General features: G+C 37.3%; 1 protein-coding gene across 2 annotated transcripts in view; it reads right to left on the reverse strand.

Moving 5' to 3' along the window:
* Positions 1-19749, reverse strand: part of LOC134821859 (putative divalent cation/proton antiporter TMEM165) — a 33707-nt gene that overhangs the window by 3926 nt on the left and 10032 nt on the right. The window contains exons 1-5 of one of the 2 annotated variants that reach the window (XM_063832674.1): positions 5873-5994; positions 3089-3212; positions 2304-2387; positions 2024-2122; positions 15-112 (exon numbers count right to left, since the gene is read on the reverse strand). In XM_063832674.1, coding sequence (XP_063688744.1) covers positions 15-112; positions 2024-2122; positions 2304-2387; positions 3089-3212; positions 5873-5914 — 447 coding nt within the window. In that variant the 5' untranslated portion in view covers positions 5915-5994. Of the gene's footprint in view, positions 1-14; positions 113-2023; positions 2123-2303; positions 2388-3088; positions 3213-5872; positions 5995-19749 lie in introns of those variants that run through there. The other variant, XM_063832673.1, reaches the window with a different exon arrangement.

A 19749-nucleotide genomic window follows, 5' to 3' on the forward strand; every position in this document is an offset into this window, starting at 1 on the left:
GATAATATGCAAACCTCTTCCTCTTTTTTCTTCAGCTCCATCTGGACCTCTTCTAACTCCTCCTGTCCCTCGTCATCGTTCATGTGATAACCCTCGTATAACATGCGTAGTCCTGACAAGTGTCACGTGTTACTTTATAGTGTCACGTGTTACTTTATAGTGTCACGTGTTACTTTATAGTGGCACGTGTTATTTTATAGTGCACGTGTTATTTTATAGTGTCACGTGTTACTTTATAGTGTCACGTGTTACTTTATAGTGTCACGTGTTACTTTATAGTGTCACGTGTTACTTTATAGTGGCACGTGTTACTTATTATAGTGGCACGTGTTACTTTACAGTGTCACGTGTTACTTTATAGTGTCACGTGTTACTTTATAGTGGCACGTGTTACTTTATAGTGTCACGTGTTACTTTATAGTGTCACGTGTTACTTTATAGTGTCACGTGTTACTTTATAGTGTCACGTGTTACTTTATAGTGTCACGTGTTACTTTATAGTGTCACGTGTTACTTTATAGTGTCACGTGTTATTTTATAGTGTCACGTGTTACTTTATAGTGTCACGTGTTACTTTATAGTGGCACGTGTTACTTTATAGTGTCACGTGTTACTTTATAGTGTCACGTGTTACTTTATAGTGTCACGTGTTACTTTATAGTGTCACGTGTTACTTTATAGTGTCACGTGTTACTTTATAGTGGCACGTGTTACTTATTATAGTGACACGTGTTACTTTACAGTGTCACGTGTTACTTTATAGTGTCACGTGTTACTTTATAGTGGCACGTGTTACTTTATAGTGTCACGTGTTACTTTATAGTGTCACGTGTTACTTTATAGTGTCACGTGTTACTTTATAGTGTCACGTGTTACTTTATAGTGGCACGTGTTACTTTATAGTGTCACGTGTTACTTTATAGTGTCACGTGTTACTTTATAGTGTCACGTGTTACTTTATAGTGTCACGTGTTACTTTATAGTGTCACGTGTTACTTTATAGTGTCACGTGTTATTTTATAGTGTCACGTGTTACTTTATAGTGTCACGTGTTACTTTATAGTGGCACGTGTTACTTTATAGTGTCACGTGTTACTTTATAGTGTCACGTGTTACTTTATAGTGTCACGTGTTACTTTATAGTGTCACGTGTTACTTTATAGTGTCACGTGTTATTTTATAGTGTCACGTGTTACTTTATAGTGTCACGTGTTACTTTATAGTGTCACGTGTTACTTTATAGTGGCACGTGTTACTTTATAGTGTCACGTGTTACTTTATAGTGGCACGTGTTACTTATTATAGTGTCACGTGTTACTTTACAGTGTCACGTGATACTTTATAGTGTCACGTGTTACTTTATAGTGGCACGTGTTACTTTATAGTGGCACGTGTTACTTTATAGTGTCACGTGTTACTTTATAGTGTCACGTGTTGCTTTATAGTGTCACGTGTTGCTTTATAGTGTCACGTGTTACTTTATAGTGTCACGTGTTATTTTATAGTGTCACGTGTTATTTTATAGTGTCACGTGTTACTTTATAGTGTCACGTGTTACTTTATAGTGTCACGTGTTATTTTATAGTGTCACGTGTTACTTTATAGTGGCACGTGTTACTTTAAAGTGTCACGTGTTACTTTATAGTGTCACGTGTTACTTTAAAGTGTCACGTGTTACTTTATAGTGTCACGTGATACTTTATAGTGTCACGTGTTACTTTATAGTGGCACGTGTTACTTTATAGTGTCACGTGTTATTTTATAGTGTCACGTGTTACTTTATAGTGTCACGTGTTATTTTATAGTGACACGTGTTACTTGACACGTAAAAAATACTTACAAAATACCTCATAATTACTTATTACTACAAGTAATTTTATAACTACTTACTCACAATAATTTGTATAACTTACCAACGATGTGCCTCTTGCCGGGGAGAAGTAAATCCAAGAAAATGCACCATTTTCAGAATATCAGAGTCCCTTGAGGGACGTTACAGGTATTGTAAACAGGAAGAACTCACCGAATATAACAAAGAGAAACGTTGCAGCGTAGAAAGTGTACACTTGAGGGATGATTGTAGTTATGAAGCCCAAAACTACTGATAATATCGTCATTACAACTGAAAAACACGAAATTAGAAACCAATAGACGAAAGATAACTCAGCATTATGAGTTAAATTTAATCGATTATTTATATTACTGGATAACACTAATTAATTAATAACTCATTAAAAAAGTGATGTAAATATGAAAATATATCTGATAAGCTGAAACCACACAATCAAAGCAAAACAACTCACTTAATGCGCCGATAGCCGCGCTGAATATCAACATTCTGGGATGCTTCATAGCCATGATAGCGGCGATAAAAAACGTTTTATCTCCTGAAGAAAGAGAGAGAGAGGGTGAGATAACACAAAGTAGGGGGCAGGTACGGTACCTGCCCGAGGTACCCCGAGAGTACCCAGGTTTACAAATTAAAAGTACCCTTTGAAAAAACAAGATTTTTTTTCCACTTGTTCGCCTCCAGAAGCTCTGCTGCATATTATGTGAAAAACAAGATTCGCGGCAATTTGTAATTTAAGCACTACTTTCGACTAAGATAGTCCGAGAATTCCGAGTTTTATAGTATGTCACTTCAAATGTTTTACGGAGTTTCATTTCATGCTAATATTACGAACATTATGTCACGTTATTGTATCGTGTGCCAAACATTATTGACGACGATTAACACATGTTTATTGAAAGCTTCTACAAGTTAAACCATCGTATCTCTTATATGTTTAATGTTTATAACCCAACTCCATTCAGTATTATTGACTGGTATTCACTATTCTGTCTCATCTTGGTTATAACCTTATAATTTGTTTCTAACATTTCGAATACATTTCAAAATTTGGATGCCTCCAGTATCTGCACCACTGTACACATTGATTCAGATATGTCGAGTGTCAACAATCTTCAACCGTTATCAAGTCAGTTCTTGGGATAATTTAAACAAAAACTGTCTTATCTAATTGACTAGCACAGAAATAAATATATTCTCAATTAGTGACAAGATAACGACTGAATTAGTAACACTAACCTATCTCGGAGACGATGATGACTGCCAGGGACACAAAGAAGCCATGCCAGAAGCCAGGCTGCATGTACTTATCAAGTAAAGAGTTGTACAGTCCACTCAGGTCAGTGGCTGCAGTGGCAGCAATCTGGGGAGAGGGTATTGTTGGTCATTTTAAAGTCATTATAAAGTCATTATAATAGTCATTATAAAGTCATTATAAAGTCATTGTAAAGTCACTATAAAGTCATTATAAAGTCATTATAAAGTCATTAGCAAGTCATTAACAAGTCATTAACAAGTCGTTATGAAGTCATTATATAGTCATTATGAAGTCATTAACAAGTCTTTAACAAGTCATTGACAAGTCATTACTGAGTCATTATGAATTCATTACTAATTCATAAAAAAGTCATTAACAAGTCATTATAACAAGTCATTAACAAGTCATTAACAAGTCATTAACAAGTCATTAACAAGTCATTATCAATATATAATTAACAAAAAGTAGTTTAAATGAATTGTGTTTTTGAGTTACAATGAGGTATAGTTATAATGTACATATATAAGATCCAGCGGTTTACCTGCTACGAAAGTTTAAAATTTAGGATATTGTATAATGAATGACCAGTGTTACGATTAGTTTTAAAATCAAGGTCACATATTGCAGCAGATCAGACAACAAGATCAGGAAGCGAACAAGAAGGACAGTACCAGAAGTGATTGGGTTGTCTACGTACGGTGCACATGTTACTACATATTGGGGTTTCTTTCTTACAAGTGCATTGTGCACACTCAGGAGTAACAAACTGTCTAAGTAGCGATCTAAGATTTAGGCGTGTAACTCCTATAGAAGGTTCACGGGCTGCTCCGTTCTTAATTAGCTCAGATTACGCACTGCTAAAAGACGTAGCGGCGGCAGCCAAGAAGCAATGCAACTTAGACTTATACCCCTTGTACCCCGCCCTATGGTAACAATCGGCTGTGAATTAAAAAAGTGAATAAAAAATGTTCAAATATTTTCAATGACACGTACTAATTAATTACTCTTGACATGTGTTGATATATTGTTAACGTGTGTTGAAATGAGAGTCCATATACAGTTGCAATAGGCGTTGAAATGTGTCACAAATTTTTTGGTTTTGCCGCTATTAGCTGTCTTAATCATCTTAATTGTCTGGGGTATCTACCTTTATTTCTCATATGCACTAACAATCATTGCCATTGTTCTTTGCAGTTCGTTTTCAGTTCGTTAATCATGGACAACGCCATCACTGAAAGTTTTTTAAACCAAATCGAGGAACTGGTGATCAGATTATTTCACAACATTATCCTTGAAATCGTTGACGACGAAGAAATTCGTGCTATATTGAGGCAGATCCTGAACTTTGGATTATTCTTGATAAGAAGGAACATTAGCCCGGGGATGAGGTGCACCACATTACTTGGACTCTTAGTTGTTTGCCTAGTTGGCAGATATCTAGCTCTAGCTAGATATCTGCAAACAAGTTATCAGGACAGAACTTAGAACTCTGTAAATCGTGTTTTTTATTATCGGGCAATTTAAGTTTTCAGACGTTTTAACTTATTGAAATCATTTTTCTGAGCCTAGGTTTTATCTTGATATACAGTGCAAGTGTAGGTTTACTGGTTACCTCTCTCTATGTAACTGTTATAATATATGATTATAATACAGGGTGGGCCAAAAGTCACTGGACATGCGTTGGCCTTAATAGCTCCGCCGTGTTTTATATTTGAGAGCTGTTGCTTTGCAGATAGCATACTGTACCTTCTGGTTCGAGGATTCCGTCGTCAAAATTTGAAAATTCGAATATTTTAGACCACGCCCATTCAAAATTAAAACACCTATATTGTTCTCTCTGAACATGCTGGACGCCTGATTTTTTCAGAGACGGTAGATTATTAAATGTTGCATCTGATCTGAAAAAATTACATAAAACAGATTAGAAATGATGAAGTTATCAAGCATTTTCTGTATCTCGTTAACAAAATTGACTGGGTGATTGTGTGACACCGTGACACGACACCTTAATTGGGCAGCCTTAACGATTCCCACAATGTTTAATGGGGTGGTTAACCTTATCACGTGATCAGGTAAGCCAATCACCTGATCACACGTAATGAATAAACTTGTTATGCTTCGTATCTCAGCCATCTGAAAAGCTACAACTCTAATTTTTTAAGGACAAACGTAATTCGAATGGCCAAACACAATTCAATAAAATTTAGCTCGATCCGACTATCCAAACTATCAAATAAATGCAAAAATGAACCTTCATTCGAAAAAATGAACTCGAATATTTTTCGATTTGCCAAATTCCTCGAACCAGTGGTGGTAGTAATTCGTACCAGAAAGAATTATTTAATTGGTCACTCAGTGACTGAGCTATTAAGGCCAACGTATGTCCAGTGACTTTTGGCCCGCCCTGTACAAATTAAGTATAATAACTGTTTTTGTTTATAAATATTCGCATTTGTTTTATTAACAGCTTCATATATATTAGGACGCAATGAAACTACCGGACTTTCCACCCCATGGCAACATTAAAATATAATCGACTCTGTTACATTGTTTCCTCAAATTATTTGTTGTTATATATAGTAGTGTTGAAAGTATTAAAACAGCTTCATATCACATGTTAGTGAAGTTAAAAATCGCACGGTGATACTAATATAACTGTTTAGATAGTATAAATGACTAAATTTGAAAGTCTAACATTTGCAATATGGCACACCCGAAATTATTTGTAGAATTAATAAAGCAGCAAAATAAATCTCAAATCTCACCACTTGTGTATCGTTGTAGACTAGTTGTGCTACGGGATCCATGGCTAGTGCTGTGTCTGTGTTACTATGCTAACTTTATACAGAGTGTAGAGTGTGTACAATTAGAGCGATTACATTTAGCTAACAATTGATAATTCAACCTTTTAAAAGTTAAAAAAGTCTCAAACTTAACAAATAAATTTTGCGGGTAATAAGGGAAAATAGAAGAAAACCAAAATATTGGGCCAAAAACAACGAACTCCACGTCATGTTTGTCGCGAGTAATTTAAATACTGACTAGAATTATACACCAGAATCTGGTAACCACAGTAACCAGATGATGCTTTAATAAACCCACAAATTTACTCAACAATATCTGACATGCGAAATTGTATATAATGTCGAGAAAACTACGCTCTGTGAGGGGATTGTAAATATTATAACACGTGTTCAAAAGATACTGTGTCGTAAATGCATAGCATGATTAGTACTAAGATACAAAACCTTTATATAGCACATAGTAGAGTGTCAGTCTGCAGACAACTAGGATCAGATGATCTCAGGCTCACAAAATACCAGGAAGCTGGTATGAAATAAAAACGAATTTTAAATGTCATTTTGGTGATTCCCATTTCCCAACAAATCCCGGCTAAGCTACAACAAGAGAATAACGTTTCGACTAAAGAGCAATAGTACACGAGATAGCGACAATGTAACTGATTGGAAATTTAAGTACAAGTTTTTGGCGTCCAGCCTCCGGCCCACCTGCTCAGAATTTAGATCGTGTTAGGTATCAGGTGGTCAGTTTAATGTGTGTTCAAAAAGTACATTCGTAATAAGATTATCCCGTCAGTATAAAAGGAATTTACACGTTTGAACAGAAGTCATATTGTAGATGGGTTCACTGGGACCAGATCTGAAGCAGTGATCTGAAATACAGCTGCAAAATCCAGGAATAATATAAGTACGAGTTCAACGAAACATTTTGTTGACAACATTTTGAAGTGAGGCAAAACCAGACTACACTACGATAATTAAGATAAGTGTTAGACGAAATATTAGACGAATATTGACACAAAAGCACACACTATTACCCAACTCTTACTACTTACCGCTGATAATCATATGTGTATTATCACAGTACTCTGTGTGACTAAATGTTTGGGGAGGATGATTATCGTAGTGAAGAACTGTACTGTGAAGTGTGAAGTGTACTATGAACGTACCATTATCACATTACTCTGTGTGACTAAATGTTTGGGGAGGATGATTATCGTAGTGAAGAACTGTACTGTGAAGTGTGAAGTGTACTATGAACGCACCATTATCACAGTACTCTGTGTGACTAAATGTTTGAGGAGGATGATTATCGTAGTGAAGAACTGTACTGTGAAGTGTGAAGTGTACTATGAACGTACCATTATAAATATCTCCGGGATTTCGACGCGGGATCATATTATCACTCAGCCCGGCCCGCTGTTAGATAAACATCTCAAGGTGATATCATCCCGCCCCGGAAATTTGTATAAACCCGGCCCGCTTTTTAGTCGTAACTGATGTTTATCATTCAATTCTCCGACTTACAATAATCAATGATACTGCTGATTAGAACTCGATAATAGTAGAACAGTTAGACGCGCGATCACGTGGGCGCGTCACGTGCGTACCACGTGCCACCAATAGCATACGCTGAGTCTATACCACGTGACACGAAAGCGCACCACGTGATATGAAACATCGTAACCGTCCACTTCTTTTACACGCAAATTCCTGGGAACGTTGCCAAAGCAGCTAATTCTTGGAATTTCTCCAACGCGTGGCGTGAGAAGTTGGCGACTAGCCAGCTACCCTTGTCCGTGCCCTAAAATAGTATTGTTTTGCTTGCTCTCCTTCCAGCTCTTGTTCCTGCTAACGTTCAAGCTATTGCTCCACTTACACTATGACAGATCGGTTTGACATTCAGATTCTAATGTATTTCTAAAGTATAAATCCCTTGTCGAAATCGCCGGAGATAATTATAATCCATAAACACTTCACGCTCAGGGCTAAATAAATGTAATCCCTCAGCTGGCGCTTCGGGATTACATATTAACACAAAACTCGTGCGCTGCGCGCACTCGTATGTGTTTATCAGATCATCCCGCTAGCGCGGGATGATCTGTTATATAAACCCTTTGCGTGGCGGGTTTATGTTATTATCACAGTACTCTGTGTGACTTAATGTTTGGGGAGGATGATTATCGTAGTGAAGAACTGTACTGTGAAGTGTGAAGTGTACTATGAACGCACCATTATCACAGTACTCTGTGTGACTAAATGTTTGGAGAGGATGATTATCGTAGTGAAGAACTGTACTGTGAAGTGTGAAGTGTACTATGAACGCACCATTATCACAGTACTCTGTGTGACTAAATGTTTGAGGAGGATGATTATCGTAGTGAAGAACTGTACTGTGAAGTGTGAAGTGTACTATGAACGTACCATTATCACAGTACTCTGTGTGACTTAATGTTTGGGGAGGATGATTATCGTAGTGAAGAACTGTAATGTGAAGTGTGAAGTGTACTATGAACGTACCATTATCACAGTACTCTGTGTGACTAAATGTTTGGGGAGGATGATTATCGTAGTGAAGAACTGTACTGTGAAGTGTGAAGTGTACTATGAACGTACCATTATCACAGTACTCTGTGTGACTTAATGTTTGGGGAGGATGATTATCGTAGTGAAGAACTGTAATGTGAAGTGTGAAGTGTACTATGAACGTACCATTATCACAGTACTCTGTGTGACTAAATGTTTGGGGAGGATGACTAAATGTTTGGGGAGGATGATTATCGTAGTGAAGAACTGTACTGTGAAGTGTGAAGTGTACTATGAACGTACCATTATCACAGTACTCTGTGTGACTTAATGTTTGGGGAGGATGATTATCGTAGTGAAGAACTGTACTGTGAAGTGTGAAGTGTACTATGAACGTACCATTATAACAGTACTCTGTGTGACTAAATGTTTGGAGAGGATGATTATCGTAGTGAAGAACTGTACTGTGAAGTGTGAAGTGTACTATGAACGTACCATTATCACAGTTCTCTGTGTGACTAAATGTTTGGGGAGGATGATTATCGTAGTGAAGAACTGTACTGTGAAGTGTGAAGTGTACTATGAACGTACCATTATCACAGTACTCTGTGTGACTAAATGTTTGAGGAGGATGATTATCGTAGTGAAGAACTGTACTGTGAAGTGTGAAGTGTACTATGAACGTACCATTATCACAGTACTCTGTGTGACTAAATGTTTGGGGAGGATGATTATCGTAGTGAAGAACTGTACTGTGAAGTGTGAAGTGTACTATGAACGTACCATTATCACAGTACTCTGTGTGACTAAATGTTTGAGGAGGATGATTATCGTAGTGAAGAACTGTACTGTGAAGTGTGAAGTGTACTATGAACGTACCATTATCACAGTACTCTGTGTGGCTTAATGTTTGAGGAGGATGATTATCGTAGTGAAGAACTGTACTGTGAAGTGTGAAGTGTACTATGAACGTACCATTATCACAGTACTCTGTGTGACTAAATGTTTGGGGAGGATGATTATCGTAGTGAAGAACTGTACTGTGAAGTGTGAAGTGTACTATGAACGTACCATTATCACAGTACTCTGTGTGACTAAATGTTTGGGGAGGATGATTATCGTAGTGAAGAACTGTACTGTGAAGTGTGAAGTGTACTATGAACCAGTGGCGTAACAAAGGGCCCTGCTGACCCCGCTGTGCAGGGGGGCGCCGTCTTAGGGGGGCGCCAAATCGTCGTTTGAATGTGGGACAATTTCGAAAACTTAACTAAAGTACTAGCAAAACTGTGCGTTTTGCTCTAGATACACACTTTTTTAGAGATTTTACCGGCGTATCCTCTAAAATCACCTAATTTGTTCAATTTTAGGGAGGGGCACCAAAAGGGGAAGGGGCGCCAACAGGGGGGCGCCTTTTCGGCAGGGGGGCGCCAACAGGCAACGTTACGCTACTGCTATGAACGTACCATTATCACAGTACTCTGTGTGACTAAATGTTTGGGGAGGATGATTATCGTAGTGAAGAACTGTACTGTGAAGTGTGAAGTGTACTATGAACGTACCATTATCACAGTACTCTGTGTGGCTTAATGTTTGAGGAGGATGATTATCGTAGTGAAGAACTGTACTGTGAAGTGTGAAGTGTACTATGAACGTACCATTATCACAGTACTCTGTGTGACTAAATGTTTGAGGAGGATGATTATCGTAGTGAAGAACTGTACTGTGAAGTGTGAAGTGTACTATGAACGTACCATTATCACAGTACTCTGTGTGGCTTAATGTTTGAGGAGGATGATTATCGTAGTGAAGAACTGTACTGTGAAGTGTGAAGTGTACTATGAACGTACCATTATCACAGTACTCTGTGTGACTAAATGTTTGGGGAGGATGATTATCGTAGTGAAGAACTGTACTGTGAAGTGTGAAGTGTACTATGAACGTACCATTATCACAGTACTATGTGTGACTAAATGTTTGGGGAGGATGATTATCGTAGTGAAGAACTGTACTGTGAAGTGTGAAGTGTACTATGAACGTACCATTATCACAGTACTCTGTGTGGCTTAATGTTTGAGGAGGATGATTATCGTAGTGAAGAACTGTACTGTGAAGTGTGAAGTGTACTATGAACGTACCATTATCACAGTACTCTGTGTGACTAAATGTTTGGGGAGGATGATTATCGTAGTGAAGAACTGTACTGTGAAGTGTGAAGTGTACTATGAACGTACCATTATCACAGTACTCTGTGTGACTAAATGTTTGGGGAGGATGATTATCGTAGTGAAGAACTGTACTGTGAAGTGTGAAGTGTACTATGAACGTACCATTATCACAGTACTCTGTGTGACTAAATGTTTGGGGAGGATGATTATCGTAGTGAAGAACTGTACTGTGAAGTGTGAAGTGTACTATGAACGTACCATTATCACAGTACTCTGTGTGACTAAATGTTTGAGGAGGATGATTATCGTAGTGAAGAACTGTACTGTGAAGTGTGAAGTGTACTATGAACGTACCATTATCACAGTACTCTGTGTGACTAAATGTTTGGGGAGGATGATTATCCTGCCGTTTTCTCAGAAAAGGCAGTAAGTCCATATTTGCCATTTCGAGATATTGCGACTTTTGCGTTTATGGTTTTTTCTCCGCTTACTTTTTGCGTAAGATCAAAAGTAAACACGTTGAGTTATCAATAATTAGTCAAATTTTAATTTGTCAAAAAAATTAAAGCTTTGAGCCGTCCATAAGCTTAGATATAACCATTTTTATGCCAAATAATCGAGCTTATTTTTCATACTGGATGGACTTACTGCCTTTTCTGAGAAAACTTGGACTTACTTCCTTTTCTGAGAAAAATCTCTGTTCAATATTTTTCTGAGAAGGAAGTAAGTCCAAGCTTTTTACTAAATATTTGAGGTTTGGATCTATGTATTTTGGATTATATTGTAAAATATAAACAGTTAGGTAAATCTAAATTGCTCCATATCATATAATAAATGTTTTTGAATAGTAGTATGCCCTTATTTAGGCAAACTCGCCAATTTTGAAAGATTTCAGTGCATTAAATGATATACCTAAACTAAACATTCTCTGCGATTATAACAGCTCAATAACTGCTCCAATGTTTATGTTTTGCAAATAAAATACATCCGGCGTTTTTGAAAATCGGCCACCAAATTTTTTTTGAGGCCTAAATGAAAATTTTGATCACTTAAGTAAAGTTGAAATGTAATTATACATCGATTCTGAAAATTTCAAGCGAAAATATCAATCGGCAGTAAAGTTATGTTCTTTTTGGGAAATCGCTTTCTAAAATTCCGCTTTTAGCATGCTTTTATAGGAAGTAAGTCCAGCTACTTCTTCCTATCACAGATAATTTATCTCAGAAAAGGCAGTAAGTCCACGGAATTACTTCCTTATCTCAGAAGATTTTCAAGATTTTCTCAGAAAAGGCAGTAAGTCCGGACTTACGTCCTTCTCTCAGAAAATAATTGGCCAAAACCGAACATAATGTTTCTCAACTGGGACTTACTTCCTTAGAAATTGCATGCAACTATGTTTCTATACATTAATATGTAGCTCATGTTGTAGAGAATTTTCTACTGAAAATTTTGATACCAATATTGTCATATTTCGAAAAATTGGACTTACTGCCTTTTCTGAGAAAACGGCAGTATCGTAGTGAAGAACTGTACTGTGAAGTGTGAAGTGTACTATGAACGTACCATTATCACAGTACCCTGTGTGACTAAATGTTTGAGGAGGATGATTATCGTAGTGAAGAACTAAACTGTGAAGTGTGAAGTGTATTATGAACGTACCATTATCACAGTACTCTGTGTGGTGCGAGCCTAATGTGAGAGTAACGGAATAATTAACTAATTAGCAGACAAACTAATGCTCTAATGGTAGACCCTACCCTTCCTACACTATCTGCACATTAACGGAATAATCAGAATGAGTAAAAGTAGACTTGAATCAGTAGAATATGTCAGTGTTAAACTAATTACAACACTACTAATCTATTACATTTCTCTTGTGTCAAATATGTATAGTAAATCTTGAATAACTCCAAAATCACCTTAACCAATGGCTGCATTGACAACTGCATAATGTGTGTACATAATTATGATCACAAGCATAATATTAAACGAGCTTCAAAGGTTTGACTTTCATCTCTATAATGGGATAATCGTCCATTAATTATGCGGGTGTCGGGAATTAAAGTAGATTATCTTTAAGTGGGAGAGATAGAAGGGGGATGTTGAAAGGGGAGTTCAAAATGAAAGGCAGTTTTATGAAGGAGTAAAATACCACATATTTCAAACACTTGTAACGTTATCTGGGGTTTACATTATGACGAACATGATTGTCACTGAACAAGAGGGGATACCTCAGATTTCACAATCTCACGAAATGAAGAGGGATGGACAAATAGTTGAGGTATTCTCATCCGTAATGTTTCTAACGTGGGACGAGGAAGACTGAAACATTTCGCATAAAATTAGAGGGCACGTTCCATACCCACTACCCAAGTTGAGGTAACGTTATCTGGGGTTTACAAACATCGCAACTATTGTTTAGGAAGACCTGAGTAATTCAAATTGTGATCATGAAAGTGTTAATTTGATAAGACTGTGAATTGCAGTTCTAAAGTGAGCATATTATGTAAGAGGAGTGGGTTCGAGTTTTCATTATTCAGCAAGAAAGCTAATTTACATAATTACTGTCCGTGGAAACAATCCCTTCCCCTAATGTGGAGACATGTGGAGACATGCATTTAGTCTCCATTGGTTTGAACATGCGAGAAGAATTATTTCAAACTTTTATTCCAGAATTTGTTAGTAGTTGAACCCCTGTACGTTAGAAAAGATAAAGGGAGGTCGCAGGAAAACATAGAGCAAATAGTTAAATGTGTTATAGAGACTGTAGCCGTATTTTCAGGAGAGAGAAAATATCGAGAGGTGAAAGATTTGGCCTGTGATTATACGCACTGGATAAATTATAAGACACAAACGGAAATTCCTCGGCGCAAGCCATTTTGGATGATCGAGGGGAACTGTCCAATTGTTTAACCCATTAAAATTAAGGTTTGTCAAAGCAGATAGCTTACTGTGACGGCTGACACAAAGGCAAAACTTGGCACATTTCCAGAATAACAAAATGATATTCTATCATGGCTTCCAGTAAACAATTCGCCAAAAGAAGTAAAGCAGCAATGTACAAAGAGTCGAAGATAAACAATTTAACTAGCCAAACCGGGGCGACGTGTAAAACACTATAGCAGTATATGACGTTGACATCATGGAAAGCTACATCCTTGCGCTCCATATATCATTATAAACTAGCCAAGTGGTCTGATCTCATTGCATTTTGTAATCACGTGCTGCGCGCGCAGATCTCTAATCTAACTTGGCCGCGTGTTACGTTTTAGTACGGTATTGTCATGATGGCACATTGCGCTCGAGGGCGTCTCAATTCTAGCAAGGCGGTGCTTAATGCTTTGTAATATCCTTTATTCATTGGCATGAACGGTGAACACTTAGATAGTTAAATTAGGGAATTAGCACATTCAGCTAAAATATTCAATAAACATAATTTTTTATCTAGACACTTATTTTACTTCGGTGTATTCCAACAGCCACAATGTTACACAAGTGCAACCAGCCAATTACAGGAAGCCGAAGGATCTTTTTGGCCAGTGACGGTTAAGGTAGTGTGTACCATACTTTCTTCGTCCGAGACTTTGCTGCAATGTGCAGCTCCTCATTTAACCCTCACACCCGATTTCTCGAGTATTCGGCTGAGTAGACCGGGGGCTGAGTAATACCAATGGATAACTCATAACTACCTATTGAACCTATACAGGAAGTATGATCTTGAAGAATGTTTTTCGGAAAGATGAGAAGGTCAACATTCTTGTTAATTGGTGTACAGGTGTACTATAGATAGATATGATCGAATAATGGGTATGTGAGCCTTGCATGAAATATTTTGCAGACATAAGTAGTTTAGAAAATGGACTATTTCATTTCATAATTAACAATCAACAGCAGAATGGGCCCCACTCAGAGGGAATAATGTACATGGTCACTAGTCCCCATTCAATGGGGACTACTGACCATGTACATTATTACCTCTGAATTTCAGTGGATTTATATCGGGTTACATGTAAATATCACGCTTTATAATCTACAATTACCCGCGTGATGATACATCAAACAAAGGTGTGTACTTTCCACCAGTGCTTTATTAATATTATAGATCAGATTGGCAAATATCCTTACAGACTGTATTCGATGAGATTTAACAAGAAATATTAAACGATTCTTGGAATTTGAACACAGGTCACAGATGTACAATTCTAAAGTGAATTTCAAAGTGTGGAATACACTAATCTATGCTGTAAAATAAAGTTAAAAAACAAAACTTAAGTACAAGTGACATTCTGTAAAAACTACTAGATTTTTGTCTACTAAGTACTATATATTATACCTCATACTATATAATAATATACCTCATACAATATAAATTTCATACTATATAACATTATATTTCATACTATATAATATCATATTTCATACTATATAATATATTTCATACTATTGTCTACGCGTACGTGGATCCTTACCTCCTAGCATGAAACCGTTTGCATTATCTTGACTAATCTACTGACCACATGTAATTCCACTAGTCTGAGTAACCAAAGACTAGAGCAATGAAATAGCGCGTACTAAGGGCAATATCACAATGCATTACCCCTCCCCCCTCCCCCCCCCCCCCCTCTTATTAGTAGATACAATATCACCGCACACTAAATATCTTTACATTCTTGTGTGTGATTTTCGTGTATTCCCTATCATTACACGTTTCACATCGTCGACAAATCAAGTTATTCGTTTGATACAGACTTTTTCTGTGCTCACTGTAATTTGACACCTCTGTACAGTGTACATGGCCCAAGGAATGCTAAGGAATGCAGTTTGCGAATGACTTATCACAGATTTTACTCTTATTCTTTGGAAGACTGAAGAGCACATTATCCTATACAACGATGTTTTTTAATACGGTTTACACGATACTGTTCTTTTACTACAACTCTAAATGCAAGATTGGCAATATTTGAATAATGGTAATAATTCCATCATTCCCTGGCCTACAACTAACCCCGCCCCCGGCCCCGGCCCCGGCTCCCGGCCCCCCAGTCAGTTCATGAGGGCTGACAATTTTCAAATGTATGAGTTATTATTATAATGCTGATTGATGCAAAGATTTATAAATTAAACAAATAGCCACTTAGCTAAACAGACACTAGCCACTTAACTCTGACGATTTATTGAAGATTTGCAATTTGTTGTTTACCATTCACCGCATTGTAATTTGTATGTTTATCGTAAAAAGGCTGATGAATCGCCATTTGACCGTACAAGAACAATTAAAAATACGTATAAACAAACTTGTAACTTTTTATAGCTTGTGAAAACATCACAATGTAAACATTAGTTCGATCAAAGATAAGTGTGATTAAATTGTGAAAATACGACTTTATAACTGTGTGATTAAGTTGTACAGCATTATTGTTGTCATATTGTCAGGTCATGATGTGTTGTCACTGTACCACAGTAACCACAGTAACCACAGTAACCACAGTTACCACAGTTACCACAGTAACCGCAGTAACCACAGTTACCGTAGTAACCACAGTTACCGTAGTTACCACAGTTACCACAGTTACAACAGTAACTACAGTAACCACAGTTACCGTAGTAACCACAGTTACCGTAGTAACCACAGTTACCACAGTTACCACAGTTACCACAGTTACCCTATAATCCCAGTTCCACGGCTCAGTTTTGCGACCAGATTTGACACAAAACTCCGCGCAATGAGTTTTGAAAAGCAAAACTCCGCGAAAGCAGTTTTATTTACAATGTACGTTTCCACGGTTGGTATTTGCACGCAGATTTGCGCGAACACGTGGGCGCATTATAATGAAATGTCCCACGCGAGCGCCCAGGTTAAAACTGCTTTCACGGAGTTTTGGGTCATATCAAAAATATTTCTCCGTGCGGAGAAATTTTTTTGAATTTCATTTCCGGTCGCAAAAATGTGAGAAAAAATGTGAGCAAATCTGGTTGCAAAACTGAGCCGTGGAACTGCAGGGTAAGTCTATAAATATAATATTAATTCCTCGAATGACAATAAACAATTTCACGGTGTATATGTTTAATTTTATCTCACAGCTAATTAGCTATAGAATTTCACGGTTAAAGGTCGCCACCATTGTTAGTTTAAACAATATAAATATCAGCTCTGAAAAGAACAATTTCCTTAGTCCTAACCTACGTGTTAACGTGTAGTATAATTGTTTACATATTAAATGAGTACAGTTAAGAAAACATAATAATTTTAGGGATAATACGAAATATCCTACCTGGTCTCTACTACCGGATATTATCCCTAAAATCATTATCTTATCATGAGACTGATAAACAGAGAACCTCTCCAAAATCTCTTAAGAAAACATGTTGAATATGTGAGATATGTGAGATATATTGTCTGCATCGAGTTGAATAATTTGATACACGCTCCGCACATTTATTTCACTTTAATTGATAACCCATAAATAAACCTACAGTATGATCCCCGGCAGTTTATGACTGTTGAGAAATGATAAACCAAGCTTCTGATGAAATTGTTCAATTAATGAATTAATTAATTATCACAACTAGGTAATTAATCAATTAATTGCCGAATACTGTCTACACAATTCTTCTTGTCTTAAAGACAATAACTCCGTAGTACGTGATAATACTTTCAAACCTACTTAACGCTGTCAACATCACGTACAATGACAATTCACACAGTAATTTCACTTCCATTTCCGTGATTGGTTCACATACCACTTTCACATTCCTATATTTCTATCAGTTCAGTCCAGTTTTATTAAACATTTAAGGCTTATAATGTCCCTAGATTTTCCTCGAAGTTTAGATATTTGGGGAATGTGAATTTGATTTTTCGGGTAAAATGCTCAGAATCGAAAAACCGTCCGCTGGGGTACAACGTATGATATATAATTGGTCTTTGATATATTGAATTTGACATAATATTGGAACGATTACATTATATATGTTTTCGTAACTATAATTATTCAGGACGTTACAGAAGAATTGATTTTATGTAGTTGGAGGAGTCTTAACTCTCCTCACGTCCGTAAATGGAGTTTTCTTTGTATCATATTGGAATGATACATTGGCATTTAGTGAACTGTTGACCAGTAATGATACATTGGAATTTAGTGAACTGTTGACCAGTAATAATAAATTGGAATTTAGTGAACTGTTGACCAGTAATAATAAATTGGAATTTAGTGAACTGTTGACCAGTAATAATAAATTGGCATTTAGTGAACTGTTGACCAGTAATGATACATTGGCATTTAGTGAACTGTTGACCAGTAATGATACATTGGCATTTAGTGAACTGTTGACCAGTAATGATTGCCAACTATCTGGTCAACACAGACTATTTGGTCTGGAGTACTATTCAGTATTCGGTTGTAAACTTCAGAGCATGCAATTGACTGCTTGTAACCTTAGTATTCTCCTGGCAGAGCTACAGTAACCACAGTAGCCATAGTAACCACAGTAACCATGTAGTAACCACAGTAACCACAGTAACCAGAGCATACAATGGACTGCTTGTAACGTTAGTATTCTCCTGGCAGAGCTACAGTAACCACAGTAACCATAGTAACCACAGTAACCATAGTAACCACAGTAACCATAGTAACCACAGTAACCAGAGCATACAATGGACTGCTTGTAACGTTAGTATTCTCCTGGCAGAGCTACAGTAACCACAGTAACCACAGTAACCACAGTAACCACAATAACCATAGTAAACACAGTAACCAGAGCATACAATGGACTGCTTGTAACGGTAGTATGCTCCTGGCAGAGCTACAGTAACCACAGTAGCCATAGTAACCACAGTAACCATGTAGTAACCACAGTAACCACAGTAACCACAGTAACCACAGTAACCACAGTAACCACAGTAACCATGTAGTAGCCACAGTAACCACAGTAACCAGAGCATGCAATGGACTGCTTGTAACGGTAGTATGCTCCTGGCAGAGCTACAGTAACCACAGTAACCATAGTAACCACAGTAACCATAGTAACCACAGTAACCACAGTAACCATGTAGTAACCACAGTAACCACAGTAACCAGAGCATACAATGGACTGCTTGTAACGTTAGTATTCTCCTGGCAGAGCTTGCGTGCCCTGGAGAGCAGAAAGTCATCGCTATTTTGGTGACTTTTGTGAACTTTAGGACTAAATAGCGAGTGAGAGTGGGGGAAGATGACAAATGTCAAATGTAAAATTAAGTTTTAAAATGACAAGTTACAAGTAACTTTTGCTTGCCCTGACAATCAACCCCAGATTATACCAAACTGAGTTAAGATATTCGGGTGTCTGCCTGGCTTCATGCTACAGACAAGTAGTGACGCCACACAGCTCACACAGCTCACTTATGTTAGCACAGTAACCACAGTAACCACAGTAACCACATTAGCCACAGTAACCACAGTTACCACAGTAACCACAGTTACCACAGTAACCACAGTTACCACAGTAACCACAGTAGCCACAGTAACCACAGTAGCCACAGTAACCACAGTAGCCACAGTAACCACAGTAGCCACAGTAACCACAGTTACCACAGTAACCACAGTTACCACAGTAACCACAGTTACCACAGTAACCACAGTATCATATTCTCACTGTCACGTGTCATATTCTCACTGTCACGTGACATATTCTCACTGTCACGTGTCATATTGTTTCTTAACGTCAAAATTTTCTTTTAAACGTCAAAATATTCTTAACGTTAATATTTGCATTTTTACGAATATCATATTATTTTATTATTATAATATATAATGCTGTTCGGTATCATGTTGTTACCATGGTTACAAGGGTATCTATTTAAAGTGCCTTACACATTCCGGGGTACATGTGACATTCACTATGACCAAATATGGTGTTTACTGTGAAAAGGAATAATATGTGGTAAACCCTTAAAACAGGTGCTCCATGATACTTGGAGAGTTAAGTATAGAGTTTTGAAGGCTTAGTGGGTAGCATAATATCATCACTGTTAAATACCCTTTAAATTTCCAATTATTGGGTTATAGGGCCGGGGTTATGTACGCTATTTCAGGGATTTTGTACACTATTTCAGGGATTATGTAGTACATAATATGTACGCTATTTCAGGGATTTTGTACGCTGATAGTA

The sequence above is a fragment of the Bolinopsis microptera genome, chromosome 10 (genome assembly GCF_026151205.1).
Source record: "Bolinopsis microptera isolate Bmic1 chromosome 10, MBARI_Bmic_1.0, whole genome shotgun sequence".
In the NCBI taxonomy this organism is placed as follows: domain Eukaryota; kingdom Metazoa; phylum Ctenophora; class Tentaculata; order Lobata; family Bolinopsidae; genus Bolinopsis; species Bolinopsis microptera.